This window comes from Mytilus edulis, chromosome 3 (genome assembly GCF_963676685.1).
Source record: "Mytilus edulis chromosome 3, xbMytEdul2.2, whole genome shotgun sequence".
In the NCBI taxonomy this organism is placed as follows: Eukaryota; Metazoa; Mollusca; class Bivalvia; order Mytilida; family Mytilidae; genus Mytilus; species Mytilus edulis.
The window spans coordinates 72,716,267-72,734,622 of NC_092346.1; the positions used below are offsets into that span (position 1 = coordinate 72,716,267).

The 18,356-nt window shown below is 31.8% G+C and overlaps 1 protein-coding gene across 3 annotated transcripts in view; it reads left to right on the forward strand.

The window, feature by feature from the left end:
- The window catches only part of LOC139517344 (von Willebrand factor A domain-containing protein 5A-like), a 71,757-nt gene that overhangs the window by 7,314 nt on the left and 46,087 nt on the right, over positions 1 to 18,356 (forward strand). For all 3 annotated transcript variants that reach the window (XM_071308283.1, XM_071308281.1, XM_071308282.1), the window contains exons 2-11: positions 3,796 to 3,914; positions 5,537 to 5,739; positions 7,352 to 7,571; positions 9,710 to 9,858; positions 10,746 to 10,854; positions 12,536 to 12,640; positions 13,406 to 13,532; positions 14,253 to 14,394; positions 16,154 to 16,233; positions 16,717 to 16,834. In XM_071308283.1, the coding sequence (XP_071164384.1) occupies positions 3,851 to 3,914; positions 5,537 to 5,739; positions 7,352 to 7,571; positions 9,710 to 9,858; positions 10,746 to 10,854; positions 12,536 to 12,640; positions 13,406 to 13,532; positions 14,253 to 14,394; positions 16,154 to 16,233; positions 16,717 to 16,834 (1,317 nt within the window). In that variant the 5' untranslated portion in view covers positions 3,796 to 3,850. The remainder of the gene's footprint in view (positions 1 to 3,795; positions 3,915 to 5,536; positions 5,740 to 7,351; positions 7,572 to 9,709; positions 9,859 to 10,745; positions 10,855 to 12,535; positions 12,641 to 13,405; positions 13,533 to 14,252; positions 14,395 to 16,153; positions 16,234 to 16,716; positions 16,835 to 18,356) is intronic.

Below are 18,356 nucleotides of genomic sequence, written 5' to 3' on the forward strand. Positions count from 1 at the left end.
TCTATCTGCCCTGAAATTTTCAGATGAATCGGACAACCCGTTATAAGGTTGCTGCCCCTGAATTGATAATTTTAAGGAAATTTTGCTGTTTTTGGTTATTATCCTGAATATTATTATAGATAGAGATAAACTGTAAACAGCAATAAAGTTCAGCAAAGTAAGATTTACAAATAAGTCAACATGACCAAAATGGTCATTTGACCCCTTTAGGAGTTATTGCCCTTTATAGTCAATTTTTAACCATTTTTCGTAAATCTTAGTAATCTTTTAGAAAAATCTTCTCCTCTGAAACTACTGGGCCAAATTAAACCAAACTTGGCCACAATCATCATTTGGGTATCTTGTTTGAAGAATGTGTCCGGTAACTCGGCCAACCAACCAAGATGACTGCCATGGCTAAAATAAGAACATGGGGCAAAATGCTGTTTTTGGCTTATAACTCAAAAACCAAAGCATTGAGAGCAAATCTGACAGGAAGTAAAATTGTTGATAAAGTCAAGATCTATTTGCCCTAGAATTTTCAGATGAATTGGATAACTGGTTGTTAGTTTGCTGCCCCTGAATTGGTAATTTTAAGGAAATTTTGCTGTTTTTTGTTATTATCTTGAATATTATTATAGATAGAGATAAACTGTAAACAGCAATAATGTACAGCAAAGTAAGACCTAAAAATAAGTCAACATGACCAAAATGGTCAATCGACCCCCTAAGGAGTTATTGCCCTTCATAGTCAATTTTTAACAATTTTCATAAATTTGTAGATTTTCACTAACATTTTCCACTGAAACTACTGGGCCAAGTTCATAATGATAGAGATAATTGTAAGCAGCAAGAATGTTTAGTAAAGTAAGATCTACAAACACATCACCATCACCAAAACACAATTTTGTCATGAATCCATCTGTGTCCTTTGTTTAATATTCACATAGACCAAGGTGAGCGACACAGGCTCTTTAGAGCCTCGAGTTTTTCATGTTTTCGTATGAAGTAAAAACTGAATCAATACACAGACAGGAAATGACTATAAAATCCGGAAATGAGTATTTTATAGAGTAGTGGTTCTGGTAATTGCTTGAATCATCAAAAAAGTTATTTAATTCTTTTCAGTATTAAAACTAACTAGTAAATAGTTTTTGGTTGTTGTTTCATGTGTTGAAATTTTAACATTTTGATTATTTTTCGATTGGCACTGGGTTTCTACTAAAGACCTTATTTTTTTAATTTAAATGCAGTTTTCAAATATTTTGATTAAATGTTAAAAGATATAAGACTGTTTTCATCTATATGTTTAAAGGTTGTATAAAAAAAATTGTCAATTGAATATTGAATGATAAACGGAGTTTGAACAACCATTTTTGATAAGAACTCAGTTAATTTTAACTCACTGGTTTGTAATAAAAACTACCAAAAAAAACCACATGTCAGTAACATGTCTTGAAGATCCGGTGTCTGACAGACAAACGACAAAGCTATACTTCATTTAACCCTTCAGAATTTTTCTCAACGACTATTCTAGTGATGCATATTTTTGACATAAAAAAAAAATGGCTGAAACAGGTCAGTTTTATTAAATTTGTTCTAACGTCTTTTAAAGCCATTTTGAATATGTTTTAAAAATGTCAAGTTGTAGTGTGGTTGTTGTTCCAAATATAGAAACATGTCACAATATATGCGTGTGCAATCGAAACCGATGAAATATGGATGATACGAAAACATATGACACAACGATAATTGGGGTACCTGCAAGATTAGTCCAAATAATTATGACGTCTTGAAAGGCTATTTATCTTATTTTTTCTGTGATGCCTTCTATGTTGTAGGAATGTGTCAGATTTTTTTTTTTAAATAGCCTATGAAGAGTCATCTGCAAGACAAATAAAGGTGAAAAATCTTGACAAATTACCTAAATGTTAATTTTTGGTACACTCCCTTTAAATGGAGATGTGTCACCAAATATAATTTCTTGTAATTATCGAGATATTTCCGCAGTACTGTCTATTCACTTACCTGAAAATTTAGTATTACGATCGAGCAACTGACAATCTCTTAATCTAAATAATGATTAATATAAATGGAAGTCACTTATGTTGGGTCATAAATATTATGAATCTTATACACAATGCTTATAACCACAAAACACAGATCAAGCATCAATTTTGGTGGCGTCACTTATCATTCTAGATTTATGTCCCTTTACAAATGGAAAAATTCAGCTTTTTTCTTTTCTGTTCTTTAGTTTGCCTCAACCAAATGTTATGAAACACAATGCTATTACCAAAAATACATATCAAGTTTTAATTATGGTCGTGTCACTTTTACTTTATAAATGATAAGATTACTTAATTTTTTTGTTTCGGTTCTCTAACTTTAGCTTGCCTCAAACAAATTTTATGAAACTGATACACAATATGTATAACCACAAAACTCAGATCAGTACAAATTTGGATAGGATCACTTTAACCATTCTTCAGTTATGTCCCTTTATAACTTTATATGATATGCAAGCAGTGGTATTATCTATGTCCCATTGACCAATTCCCCATTTATTTTATCAAAATGTTATGCAACTCCTGCACAATGCTAAGAACAAAAACTAGCAGACAGAGTTAGAAAGGAGTAGGTCCGGTAAGACCCCTTTTTGGCCCCAAAATATAACAGTTTTACAAAATTGTTAAAATGTAAACTTTTAGTTATTTATTGGACAGTTGAATGATTCTGCTACATAAATATGGGCTGTTTTTGACAATACAATGCACATATATCGGGTTGTAGCACCATTAAGTCATGCTAAATTACTGAAATCTTCAAAATTCTATCATTTTAGTTAAATTTTAGACGGTTTCCTTGTAAAACGAAAGTGGCCGCATTCGTGTTCATCCTTAATATTGAAATGTAAGTTGTATTTTATGATAATACATAACATATATAAAGGTTGTGGATGAACACGGATGCGGCCACTTTCATTTTTGACAAAAACCATCTGAAAAGTGACGTTTTTTGGCATATTTGAGAGATTTTTCATATTTGAGCTCGAATCGGATCGTTTTTAATGACTAAATCAGTTAAAATCTTTCACTTATACTAATTAAATCAAGTGAAATAGACACTTGAGTCTTTAAAAAGTGGTCAAAATCTTTCGTCAGATGAAACTGAAATTTGAGGCCAAAATGAGTCCTTACCGGACCTACTCCTTTGGGTAGTTAGTCACATGCCTTGCTAGAGTTGTGCCCTTTTGTAACTGGGAAAATTGCATTTTTTTTGTTTCATCAACTTAAGCTTAAGTTATCCTCATCCAAATTTTATAAACTCATAGAAAATGCCAAGAGCCACATAAAGCAGACAGTAAGAATTTGGTTGTGAGTTATTTACCTTTCTAGAATTATGCCCCTTTTAAACTTGGAAAATTGCAAAGATTGATCAAGGACATTTATGTTCCTAGACACATTCTGCCTATTATTTGTTCAAATTTTGAAACTCTGCATGTGCAGTTCCTTGTATAGTTCCTTGCAGAAACTGTTTTTAAAATGAGACAATCCCTATTAAACATGTGCAGAGAGAAGATTGTATAAATACAACTGTTCATTTCCTTCTGTAAGTGTAATTTAAATCATTTAAGCATTATATTGTGAACTGCCATTATATGATTCTTCTACAACTTCAGAAGACAAGTCTTTTTCCTATTTCATTTTCCCTGAAACATGTGCTATTGATCTTTTGGACATGTTCATAAGCTTTTTCATCTTTCCTTAATTGCATGTATTGAGTAAAATGGCTATTTTAAATATTTTTTTTCAGGATACAACTCTTTTCCTGACCTTGCATACAGTTCATCAGTATATAAGAATTAGATATGGCCAGTCGCATCAAAACAGACACTGGAAAGAAGTATGGTCTGGTGTCAGGACAAAAACCTGGTTTGTATTTCATCCAAACTTTGACTAAAAATATGAAGTTCATATTGCAGAGGCATAATCTGTATCCAAGAAATCCACAGTCTAAAACTAGGAGACTGATATGAGGATTCGGTCACAACTAAATGTTAAACCTAAATAACCATGCACCATAAACTAGCAGTAATACACAGAAGATTAATTCCACTTAGTATATAATTTATTTCCAAGACTGGAACTTGTCACTTGTCACCAAGCCTGTGACTTCCAAACTTCTGTCTTTCACAAAATAGTACAATATATTTATATGAGAATTAAACAATAAGCTAAGATCAATTATTACATAATGTGTTGACAAATATAAACAAGTTATTATCCAGATAAAGAAAGATAAATAATTAATACAACTCTTTTAGCAATGTCTCTAATTTAAGAAGGATAAATGATTAAGCCCTGAGGCATTATTGTCACTTTGACTATAAAATGTCCATTATCAATTAGATATATATTAACTTATTGTCCAAGTAGAATATATAATATAAAACATAATTTATAATAAATTCTTTGAGTCGCAAACATTAGCATTAAAAACCTAAACACATCTGAAAGTCATTTTAACTCTGTCATACATCTATGGTTGATGTTTAAATACAAGAAAGCTATTAACGGTAAACCAAGAGTTCTTAGGGGTAAAGTTGAAGTTATTCTTGTGAAAGATTAAATGACACAAGTTTGTTGACGGGAAGTTCTGTCTTACAGATGATGATGGATATATCCAATTGTCTTAACCCCAATCCTCACAACACAATGAAAACAATCAAAAGTCTTAATTCATTTGTCCTTTTGAACATTCAAAAAATTATGTGTTCTCCACCCTGCTAACGACTATTGAATGAGTAATTTACTCTAATTTGTAAGTTATTGTTTCATTAATTTCATGTGTCTGACACGCTTTTCTGAATAACTTTCATCAGGAATGCTTTATTTGAAAGCCAACGATGTAGAATTGAAACATTTGAAGAGCTATATGACCATACATGTATACATAATTGCCAATTCAATCTACGGTCAATTTTGACTGAGGGAGTAGAAACCTTACGGTAAGTTATGCAACTCCTGCACAATGCTAAGAACGAAAACTAGCAGACAGAGTTAGAAATTTGGGTAGTAAGTCACATGCCTTGCTAGAGTTGTGCTCTTTTATATAATTATAACTTGGAAAATTGTATTTTTTTTGTTTCACCAACTTGAGCTTAAGTTTTCCTCATCCAAATTTTATGAAACTCATACAAAATGCCAAGAGCCACATTATGCAGACAGTAATAATTTGGTTGTGAGTTATTTACCTTTCTAGAGTTATGCCCCTTTTAAACTTGGAAAATTGCAAAGCTTGATCAAGGACATTTGTGTTTCTAGACACATTCTAACTATTATTTGTTTAAATTTTGAACCTTAAGTTTCTTTATAATTTCAATATATTCGTCTGTTCCACTTAATTTATTTTAAGTTAATGCATTTTCTGTTCAAATTTGTATAGTCACTTGTTAACTGTACCCCTCCCCTCTACTGATATTGAATCTTGAATTATATGGGTAAAGTACTGACAAATTGATTCATTAGATTGTAGATTCATTTTGTCTTTCCAGTGTCGTTAACAGAATCAAAGACACATGTGACAATCCAAGGATTCATTGCCAATGTTGAATCTAAATTGACCTATGTTAACAACAGCACAGAATCTATCGAGACACGTTATGTCTTCCCTATTGACGACATGTCAGCTGTGTATAAGTTTGAAGCAGATATTAATGGCAGACATATTGTAGCAGAATGTCAAGAAAAGCAACAGGTAAGATTTTAAAAATCTAAAGTTTCTCCCATAATTGTGAAAGTTAATTCAGGCCATTCAGGGGAGTGTAAAAGATTCGTATAATAACAATTTGTTTTGCCAATATAATCACATAAATAATAATTATTAATTATTTTCTTTAAAGAAGATAATCAAATAATCAAAAATACAGTCCTAGATAATCAAATAATCATGAATAATTTGGTCTGGTAATCAAATAAAAAGAGCCAAGTTTGTATTGAACCGGATGACGTCAAAAGGGTTCAAAGAAGTCTTCTATAAAAGTATGTGTGACAGTGTCATAATATTTCATGACCACAATTAAATTCAATCTACTAATGACATTAGGTTTTAAAGGGGAAAGACATAAAACATCATGGCCAAAGAAAAAAAAAAGAACACAGACAAACCACAGTTGGGGTGTCAACATATTTATTTGGGTACAGACTTTTGGCTTTTTAAAGACACCCCCTATTCATGTATTTTTTTGGTTCAAAATCCCTACCATTCATAAATATTTCATCTGTTCATAGGAAAAATATCAGTCCTGGTATCTATGATGAGTTTATTTACAACCACTGGGTCGATGCCACTGCTGGTGAAGATTTATTTCCCCGAGGGTATCACCAGCCCAGTAGTCAGCACTTCTGTGTTGACTTGAGTTATCATTGATATGTTCATAATTATACATTAACTGTTAACAAAATTTAGAATTTTTGAAATACTAAGGCTTTTCTACTTCAGGAATAGATTACCTTAGCTGTATTTGGCAAAACTTCTAGGAATTTTTGGTCCTCTATGCTCTTCAACTTCGTACTTTATTTGGCCTATTCAACATTTTTTTATTCGATGTCATTGATGAGTCTTTTCTAGACGAAAAGCACGTCTGGTGTAAATATGAAATTTCAGTCCTGGTATCTATGATGAGTTTATTTAATAAAAATTGAAATATTTTCCCAGCTTTCAGAAATACATTCTATGACATGGGATTATTCCTATTATTGATAAACAAAAATATCATAGCACAGTTTTACAAACATCTTAACAGAAGATTAATATTTAAACCAAATTGATATATAGATTTCTACTCGTTGCTATTTTACCTCTGCAAACTTACACATAATGTTATAACCAAAAACCACAGATAAAGTTTGAATTTGGATGGTGTAATTTTTACCATTCTAGAGTTATGCCCATTTATAAATGGAAGGGTTCTTTGTTTCTGTTCTCTAACTTTAGTGTGCCTTTACCACTCTGTGTAGAAACTTATACGCAATGCTTATTACCACAAAACAGAGATCAAGTTTGAATTTGGGTGGCCTCACTTAAAGTTTTACTGTTCTGGAGTGATGTCCTTTTATAATATCTATATAAGCAAGCGGTGCATACATTCAGATCAAGTGAGTATTGTTCATGTTATGACTTTGATATTTTATACTATTATGCTGCTGAAAATACAAAAAAAAACTATTTCAATAGTATTTAAATGTAACAAAAAACTGCAGCTGAAAAATCAGACGACAGTCATTGTATAATTATAATTGTTATCACCTTGTCAAATAATAAAGTTATGGATAATTTAGGCATTACATACAGTATTTGTTTATTTTAGGCTAAGATAACCTTTGAAGAAGCTACATCTACTGGTCAGGCTGCGTTCTTTCTATCGGAGAGTAAATATGCTGGAGATATTTTTGTGTGTAGGCTTGGTAACTTGGATGCTGGGGAAACAGCTGTATTGACCATGGCATATGTTGTAGAGTTAACTGTTCAACCAGATGGGGATCTGATTTTTGAATTGCCATATGTTTTGAATACTAGATATTCATCAGGTCAGTCTATACAAGCTCAAATAATTTATAAAAAAACGATATCATTTATCTTGTAGGGAAAAAAAAGGAAAATTCACAGGTTTGCAATTTAGGTGTACATTTAACAATATTCTTAACATTAACAAAAATAATTAGTTTAAAGACCCATAGAAATGGTACTGAGTATTTGTCTGAACAGATTGGTATCAACCTGTTTTAATAACCTAGTATTTAATAGATATAAATGATGTTTATTTATGAATGATTGTTATAACATGTGTTGAACTCAAATAAACTTCTGCTTTCAAATCGTTATTTGTTTCTAAAATCAGTCCAGTCTGACATCATATGAAGTAAGAATGGACTGTTTTTTCTGGACTTACTGCAATGACATCATACTGTGGAATCATTATTATTTGTTGGATACTATATTTTTCGTGGATTTCGTTGTTAACAGGTGATCCATGAAATTAAATGTTCAATGAATAACAAATTTTCCATAGCCTTGTATGCAGAATTCAGCACAACCACGAAACTAAATTTCCATAAACATGCAAGTCTTCTTTAATCCACAAAATTTGGTACTTACAGAAAAAAATGAAACCACAATAGTTAATACAACAGTAACAACCTCATTGAATTGATAATGCCCAATAGAAACCAGAAAAACACCCATATTGATTTTGGGATCAATAGGTCTAAGGTCAATTTCTCAGCAGCTATTAATAGTACTGTAATCAAAAAATAATTTGATCTCTAGATAATGTCTCTCTTGTCCAATTTTTGCCAAACTGGGTTCAAAAGTTTTTGGTCAGCAAGTCAAGTTCAAGATCAAGGCAGCTATTATAAGACTAATCTTTCCAAAACTTTTGTTTTCTGGATGTTTTTTTATGAACCAATCATTTATAACCGGATTTTTGTGACAAAAATGTCGGTTATTGATTTGGGGATGTACGTCGGGCGGGCGAAATCAAATGTTGTCCGTGCATTAACTTATGAACCGTTCAACCAAAGCTTTTAAAATTTTAATATGTTATTACTGACAACTATACGAAGGTCAAGTTAAATAATGGCGATTTTGACTTTTACTGTTGAGGAGTTATGGTTCTTGAAAGATTAAAAAATGAAGTTTCCAGTCGTGTCCGTGCATTTACGCATGAACTGTTCTACCAAAGCTTCCCAAATTTTAATATGTTGTTACTAATGACAGAATGGAGGTCAAGTTCAATAATGACGATTTTGACTTTTACCGTTCAGGAGTTATGGTTCTTGAAAGATTGAAAAATGGAGTTTCCAGTCGTGTCAGTGCATTTATGCATGAACTGTTCTACCAAAGCTTCCCAAATTTTAATATACTGTTACTGATGACAAAATGGAGGTCAAGTTCAATAATGACGATTTTGACTTTTACCGTTCAGGAGTTATGGTTCTTGAAAGATTGAAAAATGGCGTTTCCCGTCGTGTCCGTGCATTTTCTCATCAACCATTCAACCAAAGCTTTGGAAATTTTAATATGTTGTTACTGATGACAAAATAGAGGTCAAGTTCAATAATGACGATTTTGACTTTTACCGTTCAGGAGTTATGGTTCTTGAAAGATCATAAAATGGCGTTTCCATTCACATTGTTGCATTTACTCATGAACCATTCAATCTAAGCTTTTCAAATTTTAATATGTTGATACTGATGACAAAATGGAGGTCAAATTTGATATTGACGATTTTCACTTTCACCATTCATCAGTAATGGTTCTTGTGATATTGCCAGGACACAAATAAATGTTAATAAATCCGGTTTGCTGTCGTTGTGACAGCCTCTTGTACTTCTGCTGAAATTGATAAGCTAATTCACCATGAAATAAATAAAATCACCCATATAGGGCGCTAGGTCATATGTCAAACTTAAGCGACAATTGAAAGACTGAAGCTTAGACAGACTTGGTTATTCACCCCCACCATTTGATATACTTGTAGATTGTCAGTAGACTATAAAGTCTTGTTTTTACTTGACACATAAATCGTGTTTCTTAGGCTACACATCCATAAAGATTGCAAAATATCATGTACCACCATTTTGCTTCTGTATTATTTAAGTTTGAATTTACTCCAACAACTTTTAAATAATGCATTTAACAAATAGCATTTATTATTTTCTTTTAGCTGGAGATGCAGGAGATACACGGAACTCAATAAAACCTGTAAAGTTAGGATTCACTGCATCAGTAAAGGGTCATCACAAAATCAAATCTGTTAGCACTTATAGAGATGATTTACAGTTACAAGTATCTGATGATAAACATTCAGCAGAGGTAGGCATAGATTTAAATGACGTTGCTTTTTGTTTAGCTTTGAGTGAAGTTGTTACCACAAAACACAGATCATTTCGAATTTTGGTGGCAAATCAATTTTACCATTCTAGAGTTATGCCCCTTTAAAAATGAAAAAAAATGCTGGATTTTTCTTTTCTTCAGTGATGCTCCTGACTCCACTCTGAAGTAACTGTATTGTAACAAAGTCAATGTAGGACTTTCTTTGAGATATTATTGTGTCTGGGAGACACAATTGATGCCCCCTCAGATGCAAAGTGTTATTTTAAAATGCATAAGTTGAGCATGGCAGCACGCTCCTCTTATGCAAGTAAATACTCCATTAAAAGACAAAGTTCAACTATCTCCCAAAAGAGCAAATATTGATAAATATCAAAACCCTGACCACATGCATATCTTCAATATATGTACAAACAGACAGTAAAGTGAAAACTTCCTAGGACTTAAATGTAGGAGGAGTTATGCAGAATAACTATATACCCATAATAGGAAGGAGGGACAGGAATGGATGGACAAGGGTAAAACAATATCCCCCCATATTTAGTTGCTTGAGCATAAAGAGAAGATGTGATATGATTGCAAATGAGGCAACTCTACACAAGAGACCAATTGACACAGAAATAGACACCTATAGGTCACCTTATGGCCCTTAACAATGAGTGAAGTCCATACTGCATAGTCAGCTATAAAAGGCCCCAAAATGACAAACAGAAAACAATTCTAACAAAGAAACTAATGGCCTAATTAATGTACAAAAAAATACAGAAAACAAATATGTAACACAGCAATCATTGACTCATGATGTTATAATCTTAAAGATGCTTAATTGATAAACAACTTGGTTAAAATGCATGTATTAAATATTTCAGATAAAGTTAAAGGACATAGGTCATCAAAACAGAGATTTGGAATTTTTTGTGTCGTATGATGATGTTTCTAAGCCAGAAGCAATATTGGAAGTTGGTGATCGTAATAAAGGTAAGAAAATAATTTTAACCTTGGAATTTATGTTATTTTATGGAAAAAATAATTAAATTGTTAATGAAATGAGTTTAATCATGATCTTTATTCAAAGGCTCTAAATTTGATTCTCATAACTTAAGACTAAGACATAAAACACATTAAAAGTCATAAGTTATTGTTATACAGATATTTCTTGAGTTATTGTTATATACAGATATTTCTGGAATTGTGAATATCACTGAAGTCCAAGGAAGGTAAACACTTGGTACCAATGAAACAATTTTATCTGACAACCCATTTTATGTTGAGTCTATTATAGAATGTGTATGTTATGCACAAATGTAAAGTTTAAAGCTGCATGAAACTGAAAAAACCCACCTCAATTTAACTCTTAGATTGATATCAATATTCAAGCTTTTTACTGCATCAAGCAAAATACATTGTGTAAAATACCTGTTGCTGTATCTAATGTCCAGTGAAGCTGAAGTTTTAAATTGTGCTGAGTAAAAAAGAGATTAAAGGCCTTCTAACCATCATCTCCACAATATTTTACTTAAAGAGAAGGTATGTTAGGTCATTTTAGGCCATGGGAAAATCCAAAAGTATTACATATACCTTCAATAGGAAAACTGACAATCCTATAGTCAAGTAAGATTAGAGTTAAGGTTCATCATAAGGAATTGAAAAATATGGCCGTGTTTACACCTCCAAAATTACTATGTGTAAAGACAACCTTGTACATCCAGGAAAGTTTTAAGGCATGGCAGGAACTAGATATATAAAAGTTATATGAAGTCTACGTTTCAAAAAATTAAAAACTTACCTGGATTTTGATGTTCATTTTTTTCCAGTCTGCAGAAGATAGCAAAATAAACAAACACCCGAGTTTCATTTGATATGGTCCACTCAGTTACACAGTTTAAACCTGTTAAATCACCTATTGTTTACAGGTGTCTATTGTCCATCTATTGTCCATTTAAATCAATACTACTCACAGCATTGATTATATGAGGGGAGCTTCTCAATCGTTTTCACTACTTAGTTAATTTTTGCACCTTCTGCAGGAACGAAAAAAATGGATAGCAAAATCTAGAAAAGTTTATAATTTTCTGAAACATAAAATGCATTTAAAATTTAGATATCTAGTTCCTGCCATCCCTTAAATCTGTTGCAGGTGTATAGGTTAGTCTGTACTCAGAGTAAATTTGGGGTGTAAATACGGCCATTTTAGCCAAAAGGTTATGATGAACCTTAAGTGCACCTGCATGAGCAGGGTTGAACTCACAGCCTCAGTGTTGACTGGCTAGTGATTACAGTAGTAGAACTACTTAGACCACTTTGTCACTGAGGCCTAGAAAAACAATACAAAAAAGTGCTGTAGCATCAAGGTCAAAAATACAAGAGACAATAACAATGTGATATAATAACAACTATCAATTAAGCCTTTGATTCAAAAAGAATATTTGATTGACAACTCTTGCACTGACTTTTGTAGTCTTGTTTCTATGGAAATTACAAAAACAAGTACAAAGGTGTCTCAGATGAAGGATTCTATTATTTTGTACTATGAAACATAATCCTAGAGTTAAACCCTCATTGCACTGTAAACACACATACACACATTGATCGAATTGAGGCAGAATAATAATTATAATAACTTTATGGATTGTTTTCTGGTTATGCCACTGTTTTTCAGATGGATTATTAAAAGAAGACGTTTTGATGTTGAATTTTATACCAGATTTGAAGAATCATTGTGGAAATGTTAAAAGAGAATTTATCTTTGTTATGGACAGATCAGGTAATACTGTTGCAACCAATATTTATGTCGTATAATGTTATAACATTGTCAATGCTGTTGTCATCCTAAGACATTGGTTTCCAGACAATAACCTGAGTATAAGAGTATGAATTGCTATCAAATTTTACTATAAGATTGAATACAACAAAAGAAAGTTTGGGTTTGGTTTTTGGGGTTATAGTCCTAACTGTTTAGGAATCAGAGGCGAAGAAACTCTGATTTTCATGTTTCAACAGCAAGCATTTTTCTTGTTTCAGGGACAATAACTTGTCTATAAGTGTAGAGATCACAATATTACATACCTCAAAAGGAAGGTTTGGGATTGATTTTGGATGTTATAGCCTAATTCATTTCAGTATTATAGGCAAAAAAACTTGGATTTTTATATTTCTGAATTATAACTTGAGTATAAGTCTGTTGATCTGTATGATATTGTACCACAAGGTTCCATTACCATGAATGGAAGGTTGGGATTGATTTTGGGGGTAGTGGCCCCAACCATTTAGGAAAAAGGTGCTAAAACAGTACCGGTAGTTTACAAATACTTTCTATAGATTGTCTATTGACATATTTCAATTTTGTTTAATTCAAAGTCTTGAATACTTTTGAATTCTTTAGTATGCTGAATCTAAACATGTATTCAGATTTTGGATTTGGTCTACATTTATAAAATGGTCAACATTGAAGTCTAAAAGTCCACAATTAAACTTTTGTTTGATTTCATCATTGTTGATATTGTTATAATTTCTACATTTACCTATACAGGTAGTATGAATGGAGATAGAATGGAGAAATCTAAAGCAGCTCTACTCCTTTTCTTGAAGAGTTTACCTGTTGGATGTCTTTTCAATATTGTGTCATTTGGAAATAATTACAGTTTTTTATTTGACAGGTAGGTATTGAACTACCTTTAATGTTTGATGTTAAATTGTTCATAGAACATTACAAATTAATTTGAGATAGGGTATTGCCTTCCCCTACTAAATACCTATAAGAGTGAAACCTGTTTCAAAGGTTTGTATCAGCAATAAATGATAAGTTGTAAAATATGTGCACATTTTTGCGTCTGTCCCAAGTCAGGAGCCTCTGGCCTTTGTTAGTCTTGTATTATTCTAATTTTAGTTTCTTGTGTACAATTTGGAAATTAGTATGGCGTTCATTATCACTGAACTAGTATATATTTGTTTAGGGGCCAGTTGAAGGACGCCTCCGGGTGCGGGAATTTCTCGCTACATTGAAGACCTGTTGGTGACCTTCTGCTGTTGTTTTTTTCTATGGTGGGGTTGTTGTCTCTTTGGCACATTCCCCATTTCCATTCTCAATTTTACATTCAATATTTTCTTGGGTAGTTTAGCAAAAATTATGCATTTTTGAAATGAAAAATGCTATGGATTCATTAATATTTGTTGGATACCAATTTTCAGCAGTAAATATGTCATTAGTTGGAATGGCAGTATGATCATCATTGTAAGCTATTGACATCAAAATTTCTCCTTATATCTATTGAGATTCTTTCTAGCAATACTTAAAAACCAATTTGAAAATCAGCATGCATCCAATCCATGGCAATTTTGTTATAAAGTCACCAAAATGTTCATTATATGTTTTTCAGAAGTCAGCAATATAATGAGGAAAGTCTTGCTGCTGCAAAACATCATCAAAATGAAATGATGGCCAACATGGGTGGAACAGATATTCTATCTCCATTATCAGCAATCTATAGCATGGAGAATAATAAACACTATCCAAGACAGGTATTTAGAAAGAAATAGGAACAATTAAAAAAAAATACAAAATGCCTGAATTTTCTACAGTTCTTTTAGATTGCTAGCTATTGATATACCATCTATATAATTCTTCCAAAAATACACATGTTATCTTCATAAGTAAATATAAATTAATTACTGTGGATTTATTTATTTTTGTTGGTATCAACTTTTGTGGATTGAGGAAAACTTGCATCTTCTTGAATATTTAATTTCATGGTTAAGCAATCTCTGTATACAAAGACTATATGAAATTTGTAATTCATTGAACATTTGACTTCTTGGTTCAACTGTACTCAAGAAAGTTAGTATCCAACGAATAATTGTGAATCCACAGTAATTGATTTTCATCCAAGCACCCCTCTGAAATCTTCCTGCCAGAAAAATTTAGGATTTCTGGATTTTGTTCATTTCTGTTTCCTTTAACCAAACAGATAATTTCATTTGATTCAAAACATCCTGTTTCAAAATTCATTTTTTGTCTAGCCTTCCACAAAAGTAGCAGTTTTTTAGAAAGGGATTGTTATCAGAAGTTACCTTGCATGCAGGTACCTTATGTTGCAAGGTTTCAGTCTGTTACAAAAGACCATACATTGATTACAAAAAATCGACCAACTTATAACAAGATATACAACAAAACTGGCATTTTTGTTTGACAAAGATCAAACATCCTCTCTCCCCAGCTAACCAGAAAAGTCATTAAAAAACTTCTTTTAAGTAATGCATGTTTATAATTACTGATCGATTATAAACTTATATTTGCACCACACAGAAGAATACAAACATCAACCCTAGTATTTTCAACACAGTTTGAGTTTTCATTTTACCCTGTACTTATAATACAAATGCACATGCATCATATTACGGGCATTATAAACCATGGATTAGAAAGCAGAAGAAACACTTGTCTACAAAAATGTATGAAGTCCTAAAAAAAAGCATTTCTTCTCATTTTGGCTATTTATTAAAAAAAAAAAGGTTTCTAAGGCAATAAGAACAGTGGTTGCCAATAGGAAATATTCATTTTAGATTTAAAGTATACTGAATTCATTATATTTACGTTATATGATATTTATTAATACCCTTGCATATTAATAACACATTACCAAAGTGTATTGGAGGAAATAAAGATTTAAAAAAAATAAAATCCTCCCACCCTCCCTATTTTTTTCAGCAAACTTATCTACTAATAAGCTTTAGTTGCCCTTAGGGACGACATTAAAAGATCAATGTATGATAAAAACTTAAATCAAATAGTTTGGGGGTTGGGGGGAGTTAAACTGCTGCAAGTTTTGTTTATCTGACATTGATTTTTACATACATCCATATTGGTCAATCAATTTTTCCCAAATTAAGTTAGGTCATTGAAAAAACTGTGTGAATTAAGTTTTTTATCCTTCATTGAACTTTTGATGTCGTCCCTTAGCTCTATTGTGTAACATTGGGATCAAGTGTTTATAAGCTCTGGACTTTGGGATCCGGGTATTCTTTTTTTCGAATTTCAGGATGTCAGGATTTAAATTTCTTTAAATTCAGGACCTCAGGATTTCATGTTCTTAAGCCTGGGAATTCTTTTTTTCGAATTTCAGGATGTCAGGATTTAAATTTCTTTAAATTCAGGACCTCAGGATTTCATGTTTTTAAGCCCGGGATTTCAAGATCAAGACCCCTCTGCCCCCCCCCTCGTTATAAAATTTCTCCAAGATCTAGTAATTTTCTATTTCAAAGTAAATAATTTCTGTTTCAGATTTTCCTGTTGACAGATGGTGAAGTTGGCAATACTGAAGCTGTTGTAAATTTAGTTGGACAAAATTCTCATAATTCAAGGTGGGGTATTGTCAAAACAAGTTAATAAAACATTTAATATATATTGGTGTGACTCATTTTGCTACATATGTATATGGTAAATAATGATTTCAAAAATCAAAGTCTTTAGACTTGTCAATTCTCTAAAATAAACTTTTGAAATGATTTTGAATAATTTCATAAACTATATATTTAATTCAGTTTTTATGGCATTATTAGCTCCTGCCACTATTAAAGCATAGCAGGAAATTGGAAAACTGATGTCTTTGAATCTTTGTAAAATGAAAATTATTGTATATATTCATGTCAAAGGTTTTAATCTTTACTGACAGTGCTCACATGCACTTTGGTTTTTGTGAGGGTTCAGGCTTTGTTCATTGTATTGTGCAGGGTATTGTAAATTTCTGCCATTGCTTTTAATGGGAATTCTACTTTAAAAAAAATTATAATCATGAACAAGATATTGACTTGTATTAATAGATTAGTTTATTCCATTTATTACAGGGTATTTACATTTGGTGTTGGTCATGGAGCTTCTACAAGTCTGATCAAAAATGTAGCTAAAGCAGGTGCAGGAAGAGCAACATTTATCAAAGATGAAAAAGACAACATGAAAGCCAAGGTTTGAATGTCGTCAATAACTTGTCATTAGTCTGTACTGAAACAAAAATCAGAAAGAGTAGAGGACTTTTATAATTGGTTCCTTTTAATTCATATAGTGCTCACTTATATAAAAAAAAAAAAGGGTGTTTAAAAACAGTTTTAACAAGAAGTTATTTCATTATTGAAAATCAATCAAACCCCATCCCCCCTTTTCAAATTTCATAGCTTCATTTAAAAACACTAATTTTAAGTTGGAGTGCCAAGCGAAATGAATGTTTTGTTCCACTGCCTATGCTTTGTTTACTTAACTGATCATAAAATATTAGTTTGCATACATTTTTTTCGATTGTTTCATACGACTGCATAACAAAAAAATTTGCGGTCATACATTTGTATCACGTCGTCGTTGTCCGCATCGCCCGAAGACATTTGGTTTTTGCACATTAACTTTAATATCAGTAAATAATTTAATTTTGGATGTAACGCATCCTCTGATTGGCTGACGTTATTTTGTTATCCGCCCATATACATAATTTAGTCATGTGACCGTGACGTCATAAACGTTTTTTCATGGTTTTCTACGGCTTAAAATGGAATTTAGAATTAAATTATAAGAAATGACTGTAATATTTTTTCTGTCTATTCGAAATAACATAAAAAATGTGGTGCGCACTGTTAAATAACCCGCTACGCGCGTAATTCACTGCACCAAATTTTTATGTCATTTCTTCGTAGACAGAAAAAATATTACAGTCATTTCTTAAATAGAAAACTATGAAATTTAAACACAAGGTTTATGACCACAAATTTTCATACTACAAAGGGATGGTAAAAATTGGCTGGGAGGGGGGGTTATGGCTCAAACCGTTAAGGAATTAGGGGCAAAAAAGGGGGAAAACAAGGGTGTCCAGGTTAATGAACAATGACTTAAGTACTAAACATAATTTAAAAGCAGTGTAAGGGAAGTAATTCAAACACAACATTTTGAATTACCTTCTTTACACTGCTTTTAAATTATGTATAATAAAGAAATGTTATATTGTTTTGTGGTGATTAGCTGTCAATTCATTTTTAGGAGTAACTATTTTAAAAACGCTAATCAAGGTAATTTAATTTTAGCTGTGATTATGTAGGTCATTTTGTTTTTTGATGTATTTAAATGGGTTAAATTATTATGGTTGCAAAAACCATTGTAAATTTGAATTGAGATCATGACCATATCTTGAGGGAAAGAATTTATTATGGAAAAAGGGGGGTGAGGGGTGGAGGACAATTTGTTCTCAAGTTTCAGAAATTTAAAAGAAAATTTCTTTAAATATTTTTTTTTTGGGGCAGATAAAGGGGGATCAATATGCAACACCATAGTGTATTGCACAAAAGCAAAAAAATGAATATCAATTCAAATCACATAACCAATTCAATTTCTTAGACCAGTTTTTCTGTGTCGGAAACCTATTATGGTGCCCAAATAAGCATTTTTCTTGGTTTTCGCACAATAGCTTTAGTATAAGTAAATAGAAATCTATGAAATTTAAACACTA